The following is an 18,742-nucleotide window of genomic DNA, read 5'->3' as shown; positions in this document are numbered from 1 at the left end:
GCAGCAGATGCGACACTGCCCCCTGGACCTGGGAGGACTTGAAGGCTGGTAGAATACTTTGGCAGCCGAGGTGTCCAAAATCACCCTCCGGAAGGAGAGCCTCTGGGACGGGAAGAGGCAGGAGTTTGGGAAAGTTACCAGGCAGCCGAACCGTTCCAGGGACTGAACAGTGATCCGGACGCTGTCCGTGGTCTGCGGTAGAGAGGGGGGCCTCTATCCGGATATCGTCCCGACAGGGCAGCAAAGGAATGCCCCTGGTACGAAGAAGCGCCATGAGCGGTCCAGGACCGTGGCAAGGACCCGCGGGGTGGTCGCCAACCCGAAGGAAGGGCGACAAACTGACAGTGTCGACCCATAATGGCGAAGCGCAGGAATCGATGGTGGGATTCCGCAATCGGGACATGTGATAGGCCTAGGAGCAGCAGGGCGGGCTGACTGGGCCCTCTAGTGCCGGGAAGGCTGGTGCAAAGGAAGGCCTCTTTGCGGGCGACCTGAGACCCCCGGCGGAGGAAGCAGGCGACGGCCTACCAGATGAGAAACGGCAAAAGGCATGCAGAGACGAACTCGTCCAGCTGATCCCCACAAGGCCTGGAAACCCCAAAGGGGAGATTAGCAAGGGAACGCTTGGTGTGTCAGCGTCCCACACCTTCAATCAGATCTCTTCGCGCTGAGTGACAGAGATGGCCAACCTGCGGGCAAAGAGGGAAACAATGTCCCTAGAAGCTTCGCAAAGAATGTTAGAAGCCTGAGACATCTGGAGAACCAACTCCAGTGTGTTAGTAGCCGCATCTCGTACCGCCAGTTCCTGGTGGTGGTGTTGTAACCACACCGAGAGAGCACTGGCTACCCCTGCTGAGTGAAAGGTAGGTCACAGGGACGCACTGCCAGCGAAAAAAGGACCTGGAAGAGAGTCTATGCGTCTGTCTACAGCATCCTGGAAAGAGGAACTGACTAAGACAGGAAGGGCCACATAATTGGCTAATCCGGCCACCGGAGGATCCACCTTAGGGGGAGGAGACACCTCTCCTCGCCGTCAGCAGGGAAAGGAAAGTATATTCATGCGCTGGGTGGTCGAGAACCTTATTAAGACTACCCCAGGCCCTGGACATGACCGCGGAAAAATCCCTCATGGACCGGGAACATGGTAGTCTCCGACTGCCTGGACGGAAAAAGGGGGAACTCCTGACCAGTGGAAGGAGGAGAATCCCCTTGGAGAATAAAGGTGTCTCGGACAGTCACCACTAAGTCAGCCACCCTGGTGGAGAGCTTAGGCGAGGGGTCCCGCTCCATGACCTAATCAGAGCCGGAAATTCTCCTTCAGACTTGCGCTCCCTAAGGGAGGGGAGAGTCGCCCGAACGCGCCTCTAGACGAGGGGGGGGGGGGGGGGAGAGCCAGAGCCATCCGAGGAGGGATGCTGCTGCTCACGCTCCCTGTTAGTATTTGGGCGTCTTCTGTGGAAAACCACTTAGAGAGGTGGTTGGCGTCACAGGATTTGAAAATGCCCTATAGTCCAAAAAGGACGTGGCTCGTCCGAGCCGGATAATTCTCCTTCGGAGTACTCTCCCTAGGGAGGGGGAAGAGCAGTCCGCAAGCGCCACCGGCGAGGTGAGGGGGGTGGAGAGACAGAGACATCCGAGGTGGGATGCTGCCGCTCACGCTGCCTCTTCGTAGTCAGTCACCCACTGTGGGGACCACTGAGAGAGATGGAGTCGTTAGCGCCACAGGATTAAAGGACATGGTTGCCTTGGTGACTAAGACCAATTTAGCGGCCGCGCTGGACATGGCAGATGCCCAAGCGGGGACCGCAGGCCCCCAGGGACGTGGAGGAGGGGTGGAGGAGGGGGGTAAGGCAGGGATGCAGGTAATACTTATCTGCTCCTGCAGAACTTCTCCCTCGACTCCAGGACCAGCAGGGATGCACCTCTTCAGGCGTCTGACTCCTTGTCCAGGAGTGCAGTGTTCTGGTGGAGGGTGGCAGCAGGAGACCCAGTAGCTGGTGGGATACCGGAGCTGCAGGTCGAGCCCGGATCCACTTGTCTTCTTTGGGGGGCAATGGAGGCAGCCAGGCAGCGTCCAAGGACGGCAGCGGGCATTCCACGGGGGACCAGGAAGGCGCCATGCCGACCTGTGTCCCCATCTAGAATAATATAAACAATTTTTGAAGGCTGAAAGGGGCTTTGAACTCAGAAAGCCTGGGACATGGGGCAACAGCAGCAGTACCACTGAGCTACCAGCTTGCCTGGCACAAAACGGAGTAGAGTGATGAGGAGCTGCACGGCCATGAGCAAACAGAGTCTCCGGTGTAAGGAGAGTCAGAGCGGCATGCCGAGGCTCCGCCTCCCCTAACGCGTCATTATGGCGCGAAAAAAAGCGCGCGAAAATAAGCGCGCGCACGTAAAATAAGTGCGCGCGCGAAAATATGCGCGAGCGCGAAAATTTGCGCGAGCGCGAAAATATGCGCGGAAATAAGCGCACCACGTGGAGGAGCGGCCTGCCGGCGGGCGCTGAGGGAGCGCAGCAGCCAAGGCCCGACGAGAGAAGCGCTGAAGCCCACAGTTTAAGGGGAAGAGATGCCAGTACTCCAGTGCCAAAATGAAGAAAGTGCCCCATCAGGATCCTTCTTCAAGCTCACCCAGGCAGCCACAGACAAATAGACACAGAGGGAGGGGGAGGGATTGTGCAACACTTATCTGCTCAGCATGCTCCCTCGATGTCCAGACCAGCAGGGATGCGCCTCTTCAGACTTCTGACTCCAATCCAGGAGAACAGTGCTCTGGAGGAGGGTAGGCAGCAGGCGTCCCAGCAGCTGGTGGGATGCCGGAGCTAACAGGTCGAGCCCGGATCCACTTATCTTCTTGGGGGGAAATGGAGGCAGCCAGGCAACGTCCCAAAGACGGCGGCGGGCACTCCACGGGGGACCAGGAAGGCGCCATGCCGACCTGTGTCCCCATCTAGAATAAAAATAACAAAAAGGAGTAGAATCAGAGAGTGTCAACCTCCTTCACCAGACACTAAGCAAAGACTGAGTTCCTCCTGGTGGAGTCTGGGGGTATAGCCCAAGGAGGAGGAGCTCTTTCATTTGCATAGTGTCCCTCCTACTAATACCTCTAAGCTATACCCCCATGGTCTGTGTCCCCCAATGGAAAAAAGCACGAGAAACGTACAATGTAATAATCATCCTTACTGACTTCCAGAAGGCAGATGAAGTGACAGTTCAGGTACAGATAAGAAAATTGATATTATGTATACATGTATTGGATACACTATGAGAAAGCACCAGCATGTAATGTATGCCATTAACAAAGATGGGATGAATAAGCATCAAACCAATGCACCTTCTGCTAATGCTTCCCCGACTATAATTCATGTACATAAGGAATGAAACAATTAGGCTGTACAGTAGGGTGCACGATCAAATTGAAAATTACATGATACTTCAAGTTGTGGCTGCTGTTTGTGTGGTAAATATTACCAGCAACTGAAAAAAAAAAAAATCACACCTTAATGAACAGAATACATAAACCAGTCATCTCACAACCGTTCATTAATTTGGTTTCAAAGCTACACTGTGTTCAGCCAGAAAGAATGAAACTATTAAGTCAGCTTAAAAGCTAAGGACACCATTTTTTAATTATTGATTTACATGTATTTTGGCCCAAAAACTATTTTAAATAACTACATATTACAAAAATAAAGCACCATTTAGTTTCAACAGCTCACACTATATAGCGGTTGCACAACGCTGTTTGACAAATCTGTCAGATTGGCCATCTGGAACCAGGTTCAAAGAGAGAGCAGGCAATCTGAAGGCGCTGGTGGCAGAAGGTACTTCAAGATGATCCGGAAAGAAATTTCTCTTTACGTTCTGAATTGTCTTGATGGATTACCTTCTGCCAGCATCACCCAACAATTGCCTTATGTTTTCCTTTTCAACCCAGTTCCACATACAAGAGTTGGCAGCTCATGGTGTCAAGCCCACGCTTTAGATCAGGGGTACTCAACTGGCGGACCGCGATTGCCAGCTGTCCGGTCCCCTGCAGTGGTGTGCTAAGTGGGGGGCGGTCCACCCCAAGTGCCGCTGAGGGGGTGCCAGAGTCCAGAAGCCATGAGCGCTTCCATTAATACAGATGGAAGCGCTCATTGCTGGAGTGCTGGGAACTGCGGTCCTGTCACTCACCGCTCAGCTCCCCGTGCTCCTCCCCTCCTTCATGACAGCAGCCACAGAATGGTGAAGCAGGAAGACTTCACCCTGCTCCATCATTCAGCCTGCAGGCACAGATCGCGCTGCCGGCTTGCGTGGGAAGAGCCGGCAGCCCGGAAATCTGCATAAGCTCCACCCACACAGTGCTGCAGAGCGATCTGTATCTGCAGGGGAGAGAGGACTGAACTTTAGGAACAGGACAAGGCGAGTAGTTACTGTGTTTTTTTTAACACAGAGGGGGCACAATGAGCATTTCTACTCTGAAGGGGGCACATTGGGCATTATTACTGTGAAGGGGGCACATTGGGCATTATTACTATACAGGGGGCACATTGGGCATTATTACTATACAGGGGGCACATTGGGCATTATTACTATACAGGGGGCACATTGGGCATTATTACTATACAGGGGGCACATTGGGCATTATTACTATACAGGGGGCACATTGGGCATTATTACTATACAGGGGGCACATTGGGCATTATTACTATACAGGGGGCACATTGGGCATTATTACTATACAGGGGGCACATTGGGCATTATTACTATACAGGGGGCACATTGGGCATTATTACTATAGAGGGGGCACATTGGGCATTATTACTATAGAGGGGGCACATTGGGCATTATTACTATACAGGGGGCACATTGGGCATTATTACTATAGAGGGGGCACACTGGGCAATATTACTATACAGGGGGCACACTGGGCAATATTACTATACAGGGGGCACATTGGGCAATATTACTATACAGGGGGCACATTGGGCAATATTACTATACAGGGGGCACATTGGGCAATATTACTATACAGGGGGCATATTGGGCATTATTACTATACAGGGGGCACACTGGGCAATATTACTATACAGGGGGCACATTGCAGACTATTACTATGAAGGGCGCACAATGGGTATTACTACTATGAAGAGCGCACAATGGGGATTATTACTATGAAGTAGGCGTAGTGGGGATTATTACTGTGAAGAGGGCATTACAACTGAGAAGGGGCACAGATAAGGCATTACTACTGTAAGGGGTCACTTAAGGTATTCATACTCTCTGGGGAGGAACTAAGGAGGCATCACAATGTGTCAGGACACTAAAGTGCATCATAATGTGTGGGGGCACTAAGGGATTACCCTGCTGTGAGGGTGCACTTAGGGGTATCATACTGTGTGTAGCACTAAAGGGATATACTTTGAGGGGCATTAAAGGGGCATTATTATTGTTAGGGGGCACTGAAAGGACATTCTTACTGTTTGGTCGGCAGAAAGTAGATTAGGTCGGCTTGAAGGGGTGGATTATTGTAAAAAAATAATAATAATGCAGGGCCACACACCAATGGTGATGTCCCTCCTTATATATATTTTTTTGCAGCTCGGACCTTCATCCTACAGCAGACTCAGGTGTGTGGAACTTTACAAAAAGTACTTGAGTACCCCTGATTTAGATGGTTCTAGACTTTGTAGGTGGAGGTGCAGGCCCGAAAACCAGGCTTCTCCTACACAGCCAGCAAGTGCGTGTGTGACTGCATTGTGCGGCTGCTGCTGGGGAATGCTGAATGTGTGCGATCATCGGAGAAACAGGCGAGTATATATAATTTTATTTTTTTCCTTTATTAATGGATCTGGAGCGGGTAAGACTGAAAGGGACAGAATGTGGGCATTAATACTGTGAGGGGGCCACAATGAGAGATTACCACTTTGAGGGGGCACAATGTCTGCATTACTACTGTGAGGGTTACACAATGTGGGCATACCTACAACGAGGGAGGCACAATATGGGCAATCCTACAGTGTGGTAGCACTAAGAGGAAGGCAACAACCTAGATTACCCTGTTATACATTGGGATGGCTAGGTCTTAGGACTGTATTACACCAACAGATTATCGGACAATTTTTGGACCAATCATTGGTCAGATGGAATGTTACACGCACAGATCTTTTGTTATACTCACTATTGGTCTGATGGAACAGATATTGGTTAGATAACCTGTTGGTGTAATACAGGCCTTTCAGGGTAAGCACAGCGTCCCCTGCTTCTGATTTAACAGGGACAGTTACCATCCCTTTTTTTTATGCGATTATTTTTTTTCCTCTGTCACCACAGTGACCTTGTTCAGGTTCCAGCGGACATCACCCTCCAGCAAAACCCTGGATGCGGTAAGACCAGTTGTTATTATTTATTTATGGCACGGTGTATCGGTACCGCCGTGTACCATATGATAGGTTTTATCAAGTAACATACTAGGGGTCATTTACAAAGACTGACTTTTTGCACTGATCTGTGTTCCACCTCTGCACATGATTAGCCTAATTTATGAATTAGCCGCACCTCCAGCAGTCACTGCGCCTGGGGTAAAAATTATTTAGGCCTCTAACTGGAACAGTTTTTACTCCTCTTTTCACCTGTTTTCAGGCATAAAAGATAGTAAATGTATCGGGGCTTAAAACAGGTGTCGAAATAAGATCCCTGTGAAGCACTGCTCAATAAAAAGAACCCACAAATTCCTGCACACTCGAGACAATTGGTAAGCTTTTTCTTTTTGGATGTGAAACAGACAATAGCAGTCGCTTGGAAGAAATCATCCCTATACTTCTCTGCTAAACTAACTGCGATCACCATGGACCGGCATGACCAGTCTCTGGAGATTTGGACACCCTGGTTTGATTATTCTCTTCAAGATCATTCTCGTACTTCCCTTATCTTTATTTAGGACCCGGTTTCTCGTGGGTCCTGTGGTATCTGGTCTGGACTCGTCTAATTTTTGTCGCTAATTACCCGAGATCTCTAGGTCAAATTCCACAAGAAGGAATGGAGCCCCTGATTCTGTATACTTAATACCTGCTAGGCCCACCACCCTGCGGGAACCCCCCACTACTCTTCGCCTTTTTTTTTCCTTGTACGTCATTGGTCTGCCCCCCCCCTTTATTGTCAGTTCGTTCTCTAGATCCTTCTACCCTACTTTTAATCACTTAGCCCTGGAGGTCTTATCTATGCAGAAAGGTATACATTACATTATTATATAGGAACGAGGCAATAATGATGAATATGTATTTTAATTGTTCTTTTATAGACCTCAATTATCCATACAACATTGCCTATGTGTTAACCGTGTGTTAGGCCCTTTTCAGACAAGCAGGGGTCACGTTGCGGACTCGAACACCCGCCTGACCTTCCAGCACTGCCGGGTCGCATAGCATTATATTGATTTATGATGCTATGTAACCCTTAGGCCTCTTTCACACGACCGTTTCTTTTTTTCATTTACGGGCCGTTTTTTGCGTTCCGTATATGGTCCGTATACGGAACCATTCATTTCAATGGTTCCGCAAAAAAAACCTGAATGTACTCCGCATGCATTCAGTTTCCATATTACCGTTCCGTTGGAAGATAGAACATGTGCTATTATTGCCCGCAAATCACGTTCCGTGGCTCCATTCAAGTCAATGGGTCCGCCCAAAAAAAAAAACGGAACACATACGGCAATGCATCCGTATGTCTTCCGCATCCACTCCGTTTTTGCGGCACCATCTTTTGAAAATTGTATGTCCAGCCTAATTTTTTCTATGTAATTACTGTATACTGTATATGCCATACGGAAAAATGGAAAGGAAACAAACAAAAAAAACGGAACAACGGATCCGTGAAAACCCGTCCGCAAAACACTGAAAAAGCCATACGTTCGTGTGAAAGAGGCCTTACAGTTATGGAATATATTGGATAACACTGACAGTTATCCAGACCTCTAAGGGTTACATAGCATCATAAATCAATATAAAGCTATGCAACCCCCGCAGTGCTGGAAGGTCAGGCTGGGTGCTGCACTGCAGTCCGCAATGTGACATCCGCTCATCTGAAAGGGGCCTTATACATTCAAAAATTTCATTAAAAAAAATAAAAATAAAACACACAACAGGTGTAAAAATATTCGGAAGGATATTATTAAAAGTTACATTTTAAGCCATACACCCATAACCCTAAGGGGACTGGGTGGGATTGGGAGAGTATAGTTATGCAATGGGTATAGTCAGAGGTGTGGCTTAGTATAAAAAAAATTGTGCACGCTATGCCACTTATATAGTCCCTCTTTCTTATTTACTAAAGTTTGGAGGTAAGTGCAGGAAGGTGCCATACTGAATCCTTGCCCCGGGTGCCGGAAAGCCTAGCCACACCTCTGCTCATTGTGTCCTCCCAGCCTCCTCCTGGTGAATTGGGGTTATAACGCTATGTGGCACCATGTTTTTTCCTTGTTCTTGCAGAGACTAGCCATCTGACAACCCAGTTTCCAGAGCTCCTCTGCTGAACTCTCCTCTAAGCGGAGACGTGAGTATCGATCAGTCGATAATAGAGCAAGTCTCATCTGCTCATTTGTACGCTGATTGGTAGACATTTTTCTACAGGTCAATGATCAGGAACAAGTGTTCACCCGATCATCGGCGTGTGAGGCTTGAGGTGCAAGGCATCCTAAGTCACTGCGCATGTGCAGTTATTCCCTTCAAAGTGGTGGGAAAGCAGGCAAATATAAAGTTTGTGGAGATAATACCATTGCATACCCCTACTCCATCAAGAATAAATGAAGTCACATTGGAATCGCAGCTTTTTTTTTTTTTTAGCAACTCCCGCATGACTTCTAGTCCCTGTGAATCCGAAACCTAAAACAAATGACTTTCTTAACAGCTTGCGTCCCACGAAAGCAAATAATGCAAAATCTAATGGCAAACGTGAACAGCATCTTTCATACTGGTGAGGGAGATTATTCCGCACATGATGCCATCTGACAACAGAAACTCACCATTTCTTTGATTTTAGCCGCGGAGGAGGATTTCTTGGAATAAGGAAAAGTGCTCTCATCGGGTGCATATCACAAAGAGCTTGGAAAACAAACAAATGTGTAAATTTTACTTCACAATGTAAAATGTGTAGAAGGCTTTATCATATCATCAATGCTTTCATAAGAACTTACGGGGTGCCCCTTCTGCCATCTCAATTGCAGTTATACCACAAGACCAAAGGTCACTCTGTAAAAGGAAAGAAATCAAAATCAGTGCCTCTAAAATTATGATCATTATGTACGAATGAAGTATTCAAATCATCTTTATTAAGAGAAAGGTTTCTGTGTAAGCATTATTCAAGGTTTTAGGTCACAGTGGATAATAACCTGCGACATATCCCAAGCAATTCTCGTGGAAAACAATCTGTCACGCATGCAGTGCAGATGTGTCTCCTCTACAGACTGCACTACATCAGTCCCTTGCTCCAATGTTCCTCAATCTGCACAACACAAACATGTACAGGATGGAAATACACCAACAGGTACATCTTTTTGTCATACTAAAGTGAAAATAACTTACTCTGTAATCGTAGGTAGCATCTGGGTTCTCATCACAGGCTATAACTTCAGGGGCCATCCAATATGGTGTACCAATAAATGTATTCCTGCGGCCTACTGTTCTGTCCAGCTGAGCACTGACACCAAAATCCACTGTAGAAGACACATGAGCACAAGACATTGATCTCTTGAAATAAAACATTTCGAGTTAAAGGCTGCAAAGTCAGCTGATCTCCAAGCTGCAAAGTGTGCTAAAGCCTCATTAGAAATTCATAGGCCGACGTGAAATCAATATCAGTTTGCACCACTGCATTAGTACATTAAATTTACCTAAAGGAAAAGTATATATCATCATGGAGAGTTATGTGATGTCCCCAAAGGCTCGTTTACATGGCCTTATCTATTGCACCTTATGAAAATATAGAAATCATTACAAAGGTGTTCTGGAATTAGCTCATACAGTATGCATTTCCTATGTATATATTTTTTACCAGAAGCTTGAATAGGTCAGTAAGAAAAAGTAATGGTTTCAAGACTACTGAAAGATCATCTATGCTATAATCGCTTCAAGAAATGGATAAATTAATTACATCCATTGTGTTACACTCCAAGACCATGCCAGGCATCCACCAACTGCAGACAAGCTTTATTTCTGGTTGATCTAAAGAAGGACAATCTGTGCCTTGACTTTAACCCTCCGTCACTAAGTAATTGTGGGTTCCTGGATGACTTGCTTTCTATTTTAATTCACTTCTCCCCTCTCTAAGTATATATCACAAGACATAGTGGGGCCTAGGTCTGTCTGCAGACTAGGTATATTTATAATCCAGTCAGATGCATTTCTGTGGTGTGCTACACAAATATGGGTTTCTCTCATGCAGTCCCCAGTCAATAAATACAGAAACAAAATAAAAATGGCATCACTTGCTCGGAAATTGTGTTTAAGCTTAAAATATTAATTATTCTGTGCAGCATAAAATTATGCTGCACAGAATGCGACAACATGTATAGAAACTCCTTGTTGCAGGAAACCAATGTCCTAGTTCAGTGGTCGGCAACCCGCGGCTAGCGAGCCACATGCGGCTCTTTTGATCCTTAGATGCGGCTCTTTGGTTCGGGCTGGCGGGTGGGCGGCCTTTCTTGCAAAATGTCAAGCTTTCAAAATGTCCGTCATGTGCCTCCTGCCCCGTCTGTCTGCTCCTTCCACTTTATGAATGAAGCAGGCAGGCGGGGCAGGAGGCACATGACGGAGGGTGAGATGTCACGCTGCGCACAGCAGCAGAAGGGTGGGCAGCGGCGGACTTTCGGCAGAACACCGGCCATGTGAGGAGTGGTGAAGAGGCCGCCGCTCAGGTCCAGGAGGAGCGAAATGTCCTGCAGCAGAAAGGTAGGAGCTGCCCCCGGTGTATGCACCGGCCCCACCGCAAGTGTCCCTGCCTCCTCCCTTCCCCCCCACTAATACATTACTTTACTTACTGGAGGGCACTTATGGGGGATATCTGTGGAGGGCACTTATGGGGGATATCTGTGGAGGGCACTTATGGGGGATATCTGTGGAGGGCACTTATGCGGGATATCTGTGGAGGGCACTTATGGGGGATATCTGTGGAGGGCACTTATGGGGGATATCTGTGGAGGGCACTTATGGGGGATATCTGTGGAGGGCACTTATGGGGGATATCTGTGGAGGGCACTTATGGGGGATATCTGTGGAGGGCACTTATGGGGGATATCTGTGGAGGGCACTTATGGGGGATATCTGTGGAGGGCACTTATGGGGGATATCTGTGGAGGGCACTTATATAGCATCTTATGCTATATATGTCATCCAGATATCCCCCATAAGTGCGTCATCCACAGATATCCCCCATAAGTGCGTCATCCACAGATATCCCCCATAAGTGCTTCATCCACAGATATCCCCCATAAGTGCGTCATCCACAGATATCCCCCATAAGTGCGTCATCCACAGATATCCCCCATAAGTGCGTCATCCACAGATATCCCCCATAAGTGCGTCATCCACAGATATCCCCCATAAGTGCTTCATCCACATTACATCCACATCTGCAGACAAGTTTAATAAAAGTTAAAAATGATAAAGATAAAATGAAATAATAATCATCAAGATCCAAATAAAAGAAAGTACATATAAAAGTATGTAAAAACACACTCTGGGCTCATGCCCACGAATGTAAGGGCGCTGTGCCTGTGCTTCGGACCGCAAATACCGGTCCGCAATGCACGGACACAGACCATGGGGCAGCTGCATGATGATCGCGGACCCATTCACTTAAATGGGGTTCGCGATCCGCATCCGATTGCCCGCACCGCAAAAACAGTAGCGCATGCTGAAGTGAATGGGTCCATGATGCGGGCTGCACACGGTCGTGTGCAGCCCGCATCATGGACCCATTCACTTCAATGGGTCCAGGATCCGGGATATGAGTGCTACAGTGTGCTTCCGTGGTGCTTCTGGCTGTGCCTCCGCCGTATGCGGCCTGCAATATGGCAACGGCGGGCACACGGTCGTGTGCATGAGCCCCAATAGTCCTCACTGGTACTGTTGACGCAATATTTTAGGTTTTAAAAATGTGGCTCTCGAAATAAATTTCAATCGTGGTTTTGGCGATATTTGGCTCAGTTGACAAAAAAGTTTGCCCACCACTGTCCTAGTTCAATCAGGTTGCACCGATCAGACAACACATTCTTAAAGGGAACCAGTGATCAATTTTATGCTGACCATACTGAGGGTAGCATAAAATACTGACAGAAATGCTGATTTCAGCGGTGTGTCACTCATGAGCTAAAGGTAAGTGGCTGCTGAGAACCAGCAGCATAATCATTGCAGCCCAGGCCTCGAGAAGAGTCAAATCTACCTGAGAAGAGTCCTGGTTATTCATAAGGTCCCGTTCTCCCGCCCATCTTCTAATGATTGACAGTTTTCTCCTTCCTTTTCTCCCTAGAAGACATCAGCAGATGGGTGGGGAGAGCAGGAGATTATGAATAACCATGACTCTTCTCAGTTAGATTTGACTCTTTTCGAGGCCTGGGCTGCAACGATTATGTTGCTGGTTCGCCGCAACCACTTTCTTTGAGCTCATGAGTGACACACCGCTGAAATCAGCGTGTCTATCACTACTTCATGCTGTCCTTGGTGCGTTTAACAGAAAATTGATGACAAGTTCCCTTTAATTGGTTTATCTGGGCACGCTGAGCTAGCCAATCGCTTAGGACCTTGGCAAAGTCTGAAAGCGGCTTAAAACACAACTCTCAACAGAAACCATGAGAGTATGACAGGTTAAGCAATCCTTTATAAACTGGTGCAAGAAGAACAAAAGTCTATAAAGAGAACAATATCCACAAATCATAGATGTTAGGTTTAGTTTTCATGTGTTGATACTTAGTTAGAATATACTTAATGTCACTTACCCAGCTTCACCTCTGCATTCTCCGTCAGCAGCACGTTCTGTCCTTTGATATCCCTGTGAATCACGTGGTGAGCATGGAGATGAGCCAAGCCCTTAAAAGAACAAATGAGATATAGCATAGTGAGAACTTATAGCCAACCTGATGAAAAGATACAATGTCTCAGCAAGTCAGTGTAAGAAAACGGTCTGTTAAAATTAAAGGGATTCTGTCACCTCCCCTCAGCCAAAAAACGATTTAAAAGCAGCCATGCAGCACAGCTTACCTGGATTAGGCTGTGCTGTTTTATCTTGAAATCCGTCCAGCAGTTACTGCAAAAAACGACTTTGATTGATATGTAAATGTGTCCTGAAGGTGCCCAGAGGGGCGTTTTGTTCCTCTTAGAGAGCCTAGTACCGCCCCTCTTACAGTGCCCAGCCCGCCTTCCTTGCACTGTCTAACCGCCCCCAGCCTGCCACAGCCTCTCCTCCCTCTCCTCCCCCTCCCTCATGCCGAACGAACTCTCGCACAGGCGCAGTACCCACTGAGGGCTGCGCCTGTGCGATCAGCAGGAGACTGAGGGCAGCAGCTTCATCCTCGTCACTGGGCATGCGTCGAGCCCAGTGACGTCCGATGCTCGCTCTTCCCTGCTGACTGAGGGAGGGGGAGGGGAGGGAAGGGAGGGAGGGGAGGCTGTGGCAGGCTGGGGGCGGCGGTTAGACAGTACATGGAAGGCGGGCTGGGCACTGAAAGAGGGGCGGTACTGGGATCTCTAAGAAGAAAAAAACGCCCCTCTGGGCACCTTCAGGACTCATTTACATATCAATCAAAGTCGTTTTTTGCAGTAACTGCTGGACGGATTTCGAGATAAAAGAGCACAGCCTAATCAAGGTAAGCTGTGCTTCATGGCTGCTTTAAAATCGTTTTTTGGCTTAGGGGAGGTGACAGAATCCCTTTAAGAAAGAGGCAATGACTCACGATCCTTTGTCTTAAATGGAACCTGATCCTAGTTTATTTATAACGGGATGCATTTGGCAATCAATGTGATGAAAATCAAGACTGAAACCACATTAGACATACAAGTTGAGACACAAAAAGGACAGACTTAGCTTTGATTGTTTTTTCTTTTTGGTGGGAGGGGAGAAACTAACGGATGAACCTTAACTGCAGATCGCAGTTCATAAGAAAAAGTATAATTATTAAGCACATAAATCCGATAACTTGCCCCAAATGTATTTCAAAATAAATCATTTTCATTACACACTAAAAGAAAAGGTAATTGTACTTTCAACAAACGTAACCAATGGTACAGGTAAAATAAGAATCCTTGTTCTATAGCTTATCTGAGAAAAATGCATTGTTCTTCCTCTAGCAGCTCCTTCATCCCCACCCCTACCATCTCACTACAGACTCCTATGGGCAGCAAGTAATCTGATCCTTCCGTGAGTTGGCGGTCTGTCTTCTCTCTCCAGACTAATTTCAACAGACAATTTTAAGGAGGGGAAGAATGTGGGGAAAGAGACCTTTTTCTCTAAGATATATTACAATGTTTCAAGGTTTTGTCATGAAACGCTAGCAACAAATCTGAGGGTTTTTTTTCCTCAAGTTTTGAGAGCATCAACCAATAACTTTATGTGTGTTGTAAAAACCTGACTCCCCTCTGATGCAGAATTGGCAGGTTGGATTTCATAGATTCTGCATTAGGCTTACAACTGCCTATTGCACTGTGTGCACAAACAAGTCACTCACTATACACCATACAATATATACACACACACTGACAACAACAAAAAATGCACCCAAATATAAAGTTCAAATTGCTCCAAAACCCGGCATGCAATTATGTCTCATTAGACACCGAGCCTTGCCACTAGAGGGAGTAAAAGTGCTTTCCCGATACCCTATGAAAAGGCTCTCAGTGGCTACGTTTTGGTAGCGTTCCTCTTGGTGAGAGATCATCGACTGCTAGACATGTCTCTATGATGCACTCAGGCATTTTTCACCGTTGACAGAATTTGAGAGGGGGTACATTATTGAACTGGCAAAAGCAGAAAGGTTGTTTTAACAAACTGTTCGCCATCTGAGCCATTCTGACCTAGCTGTTAGGGGATGTTGGGAGCAGTGGTTATGTGAGGACACACATATCAGGTGAACAGGCTCCGGACGACCCAGACAAACCACCAGTAGATTTGATTGTTTGCTCCGCAGACAAGCACGGACAGCTCCCACAGTTTTGTTGTCCACCATCCAGACACAGGTGGCACCTTCTATACACAACCTTGTCTCTGCCCGGACCATTTCCAGGCGCTTAGCAGAATCAAACTTGGTGTCATGGACGTGTTCTGCTAGCCGTTGTCACCTTAGTTTGCTGTGGTGTCGTGAACAAGAAAAATTCATTCTCACCCTCAGGATTTCACGTGAGATATAAGCAATCCAATCTTCCTTCAAAGTGTTCCCTTTAGTATTCTTCACCAGGTCAGTGATTGAGCCAGCACCACAAAACTCCATGACAAGCTGAGGAACAAACATTAAGAGCATTAGCACAGTATGGCATGGCTGATCTAGTGTATACAAATTTACAGAATGGGGATGCTTGCTTCCACACTGTCCGTAAACAATCAAGTGACCATTTACCATCACACTAAATTGGTGATACACATTAGACAGAAGGAGGTTGGTGTTTGAGCAACCATTGAACAAACAGTCCTCTGGTAAGCAATGGTTTTGCAGATACTGCCGTACATATTTTAGTCTATGCGTTTTCTATGGAACCGATCGACTGCCACACTATCTTTCAAAGATCTTCATGAAGTAAATATCTTTAATTCTACTGTAGTACAAAGGTTTTAAGAAAGGACAACTTCATTTCAAACAACGACAGCTTGTCATAGATTGGTTAAAAATGATTATTAAGTTTTACCAGACAAATGTTCGTTTTAGTTTAAAATTGTCTGTTTTTATCAAAATTTCGATTTTGGGGAATACAACATCTCCATATGGAGAGCTCCTTAAACAGCATGAGGAGTCTTATAGGCCAGGCAGCTCTTCTTTTGAAAATGTGGGAAAAGGGTATCCAAATGAGCCCCTAACAAGCTCTGCCTCTAATGCCACCAGACGTAAGGTAGAAATCCTATTAGTCATTGGTCGACCTTTTAAAAGGCCTTGAAACAGGGCCTATAAGGGCTCACACGGGCGAGTGTATTGTGGTAATTACGCTCCATGTGCGAGTGCGAATCTGTGTTCTGGACATGCAGGAGTGCATAGCATTATTAGGATTTATAATGCCATGTGCCTCTTCTTAAGGAGATATTGTATTCCTCAAATCCTGACCTAGACCTCTCACCCAGTTAAGCCAGTACTCATCACCCCAAAACAACTGTTTGCAGATGTGATACTAGCTTTATTATTATTATCCAAGTCATGTCTCCAGGCCTTCTAAAAGGTCGAACATTGATGTTTTAATATTGGCTTTTTTTTTCTCTTTTTTTTTTGGGCGTGGGAGAGAATGCCACCAAACTCTGACGTAGTACAAGCATGTGTTTAGGGGTGGCCTTTTTATTTCCCCTTTTCTCACATATTTATTTATTCCTATGGAGAAATCTATGGGAAACATCAAAGGCACCACACCCAGAGTAGGCTGCCATTTACAAAAAAGTCAATAGGGCAAAACCACTAGGAAATAGTCTTAAAATGCCACAAAAAAAAGATAATTGTAAGGTGCATTTTCAATTTCCTATTGGCCAGCATCAGTCTGTGATCAAGAAAAAAAAAATGCAGTCGAAGCAGCGTTTTTCAGAAAAAGACATTAAGAAGCCACTCAATCTGGCCATACACGATAGCTTAATGTTGACCAAACCTGTCAATTTTGGTGGAATGGCAGACTATCTAATGTGCATGGGGGACTCCTGACTTTGCCCCAATACAGGTTGAGAAAAGGATCAGGCAAATTGGATTTCAGCCACCCAATTCTTTTATTCTCAGGGAGATAAAGGGCTGCCAGATGTCTGTCAGTAGCTGTCTCTCCTTTCTCAGTTAGGGACATATGTATGCTTAGCTGAGCTGCATGAGAATGCGAATGGTGGAGGTGTGAGAGATGGCAGTCATCCAAATGAGCTAGCAATTTACAGGGCTTCTAAAAAGTTAAGAAACACCCATATATAAAAATGGTTTGGCAGATGATGATCCAAAAGTAGGGGGGAATCTGTTAGGCCAGGCAGCTCTCCAGCTTTTGCAAAACTACAACTACCAGCATGTCCGAACAGACTACAGGTAGCAGCCTACAGCAGGGCATTGTGGGAGTTGTAATTTTACAACAGCTGGAGGGCCACAGTTTGAGGATGCCTGTGTTAGGCCATGTCACCAACACAGTGATCATCTTGAATGTCGCCATCTTGGATCAAACTTCAGTTTTTCAAATGGGAAGGTAGTTATGTGACACATCAAATGGTAGAAAATGTTAAAATTTTCAGTGGTGTGCTTTAGCATTATGTAACTTTATTAATGCTCATGATATAACTAACTTTTCTTCTGAACAGAATTGTGAAGGATGGTGTTATCCCAAGCAGAATGTGTTGAGAACCTCTTAATTTCCATTGAACAATGCATACATGTCACCACAGAAGAGGTCAACCAAAGCAGACCAAACAGGTCTTCCATTACCTACAGTGCAGTTGCCAAACCTATTAGTCTGGCAAATGTACTGTGGGTAATGGGGGCGTTTGCCTGGATAGAAATTGGTTAATGCGTACATTAAGTACCCAGGTTGGGGGGGGGGGGCAGGGTGGAGCATTGTGTGTCCAGCGGGTACTGATATTCCACTTACCCACAGCTGATCATCATGCCCTGGAGGGCTCTTCTTAATAAAAGCACCATAATAAGTGGCAATGTTTCTGTGATGGGAATATTTCTTCAGCATATTGATTTCCAGTTTGATTTCCTCTTCTTCATCCTTTTTTGAAAAAGAGAATGCATTTAATAAAGTCAAGCAATCCTTAATATTTTTGTATGTTTTATGAAAATGCACTATGTTAGGAGGAGGTAAATGTTTAGATCATATGAATTAAAAGGGGTTCTACTGGCTTTTAAAAACAAAAAATCCATTCTATTTTCAGCCCCATGGAGAAAAGATAGTTTAATAAGTACTTGCCTGTCCCTCGCTCCGCTGATGCCAGCCATGTGCACCTGAACATGAAAAGAAGCGTACGTATCCAGTCGGGACCCAGGCGGAAGAGTCCACAGCCTGTGAGTGCAGCGGAGATTGTGGCATCGGAGTGAGGGCTTGGCAAGTGCTTATTCCACAGGACTGAAGATAGAACATACCATAGATAGAAAAGCCAAGAACCCCTTGAAATTCTAATTAAACAACCCTGGACAGATACTCTCTCAGGAGATAATTTGATTGGATAAGATACAAAAGCCTACAGGAACCTAAGTTTACAGGGGTGTTAAGATGAACATGTTGACTTGAGCTGGCACATCTCCAACCCATCCAGTGCTTCTAAGAATGTCTGGAGTCATTTATAAAGGGAAAGCTGAAAATATAAAATAGTCCAAAGACAGGACATAAACCAAGTTTCATGCTTCTCTTATCTCAAGCACCAGAATTTTCGGCCTTCAGACAGAATTGAATATACGGTAGGCTCAAATGACTAAAATTTTATATTTGGCATGCTTGGGGTACTTTCACACTTGCGGCAGAGGATTCCGGCAGGCAGTTCCGTTGCTGGAACTGCCTGCCGGATCCAGCAATCCGGATGCAAACGGATGGCATTTGTCAGGCGGATCCGTCTGACAA

The 18,742-nt window shown here is 46.2% G+C and overlaps 1 protein-coding gene across 11 annotated transcripts in view; it reads right to left on the bottom strand.

Moving 5' to 3' along the window:
* MAP4K4 (mitogen-activated protein kinase kinase kinase kinase 4) overlaps window positions 1-18,742 on the bottom strand; it is a 154,105-nt gene that overhangs the window by 58,497 nt on the left and 76,866 nt on the right. For all 11 annotated transcript variants that reach the window (XM_044283922.1, XM_044283920.1, XM_044283924.1 and 8 more), the window contains 6 exons: window positions 17,771-17,896; window positions 15,352-15,462; window positions 12,973-13,063; window positions 9,563-9,693; window positions 9,175-9,229; window positions 9,004-9,082 (listed from right to left, as the gene is read on the bottom strand). In XM_044283922.1, the coding sequence (XP_044139857.1) occupies window positions 9,004-9,082; window positions 9,175-9,229; window positions 9,563-9,693; window positions 12,973-13,063; window positions 15,352-15,462; window positions 17,771-17,896 (593 nt within the window). The remainder of the gene's footprint in view (window positions 1-9,003; window positions 9,083-9,174; window positions 9,230-9,562; window positions 9,694-12,972; window positions 13,064-15,351; window positions 15,463-17,770; window positions 17,897-18,742) is intronic.

This window comes from Bufo gargarizans, chromosome 3 (genome assembly GCF_014858855.1).
Source record: "Bufo gargarizans isolate SCDJY-AF-19 chromosome 3, ASM1485885v1, whole genome shotgun sequence".
Classification (NCBI taxonomy): Eukaryota; Metazoa; Chordata; class Amphibia; order Anura; family Bufonidae; genus Bufo; species Bufo gargarizans.
Note: the sequence above shows the minus strand (reverse complement) of the source record. Positions and strands in the feature narration are given on the sequence as shown.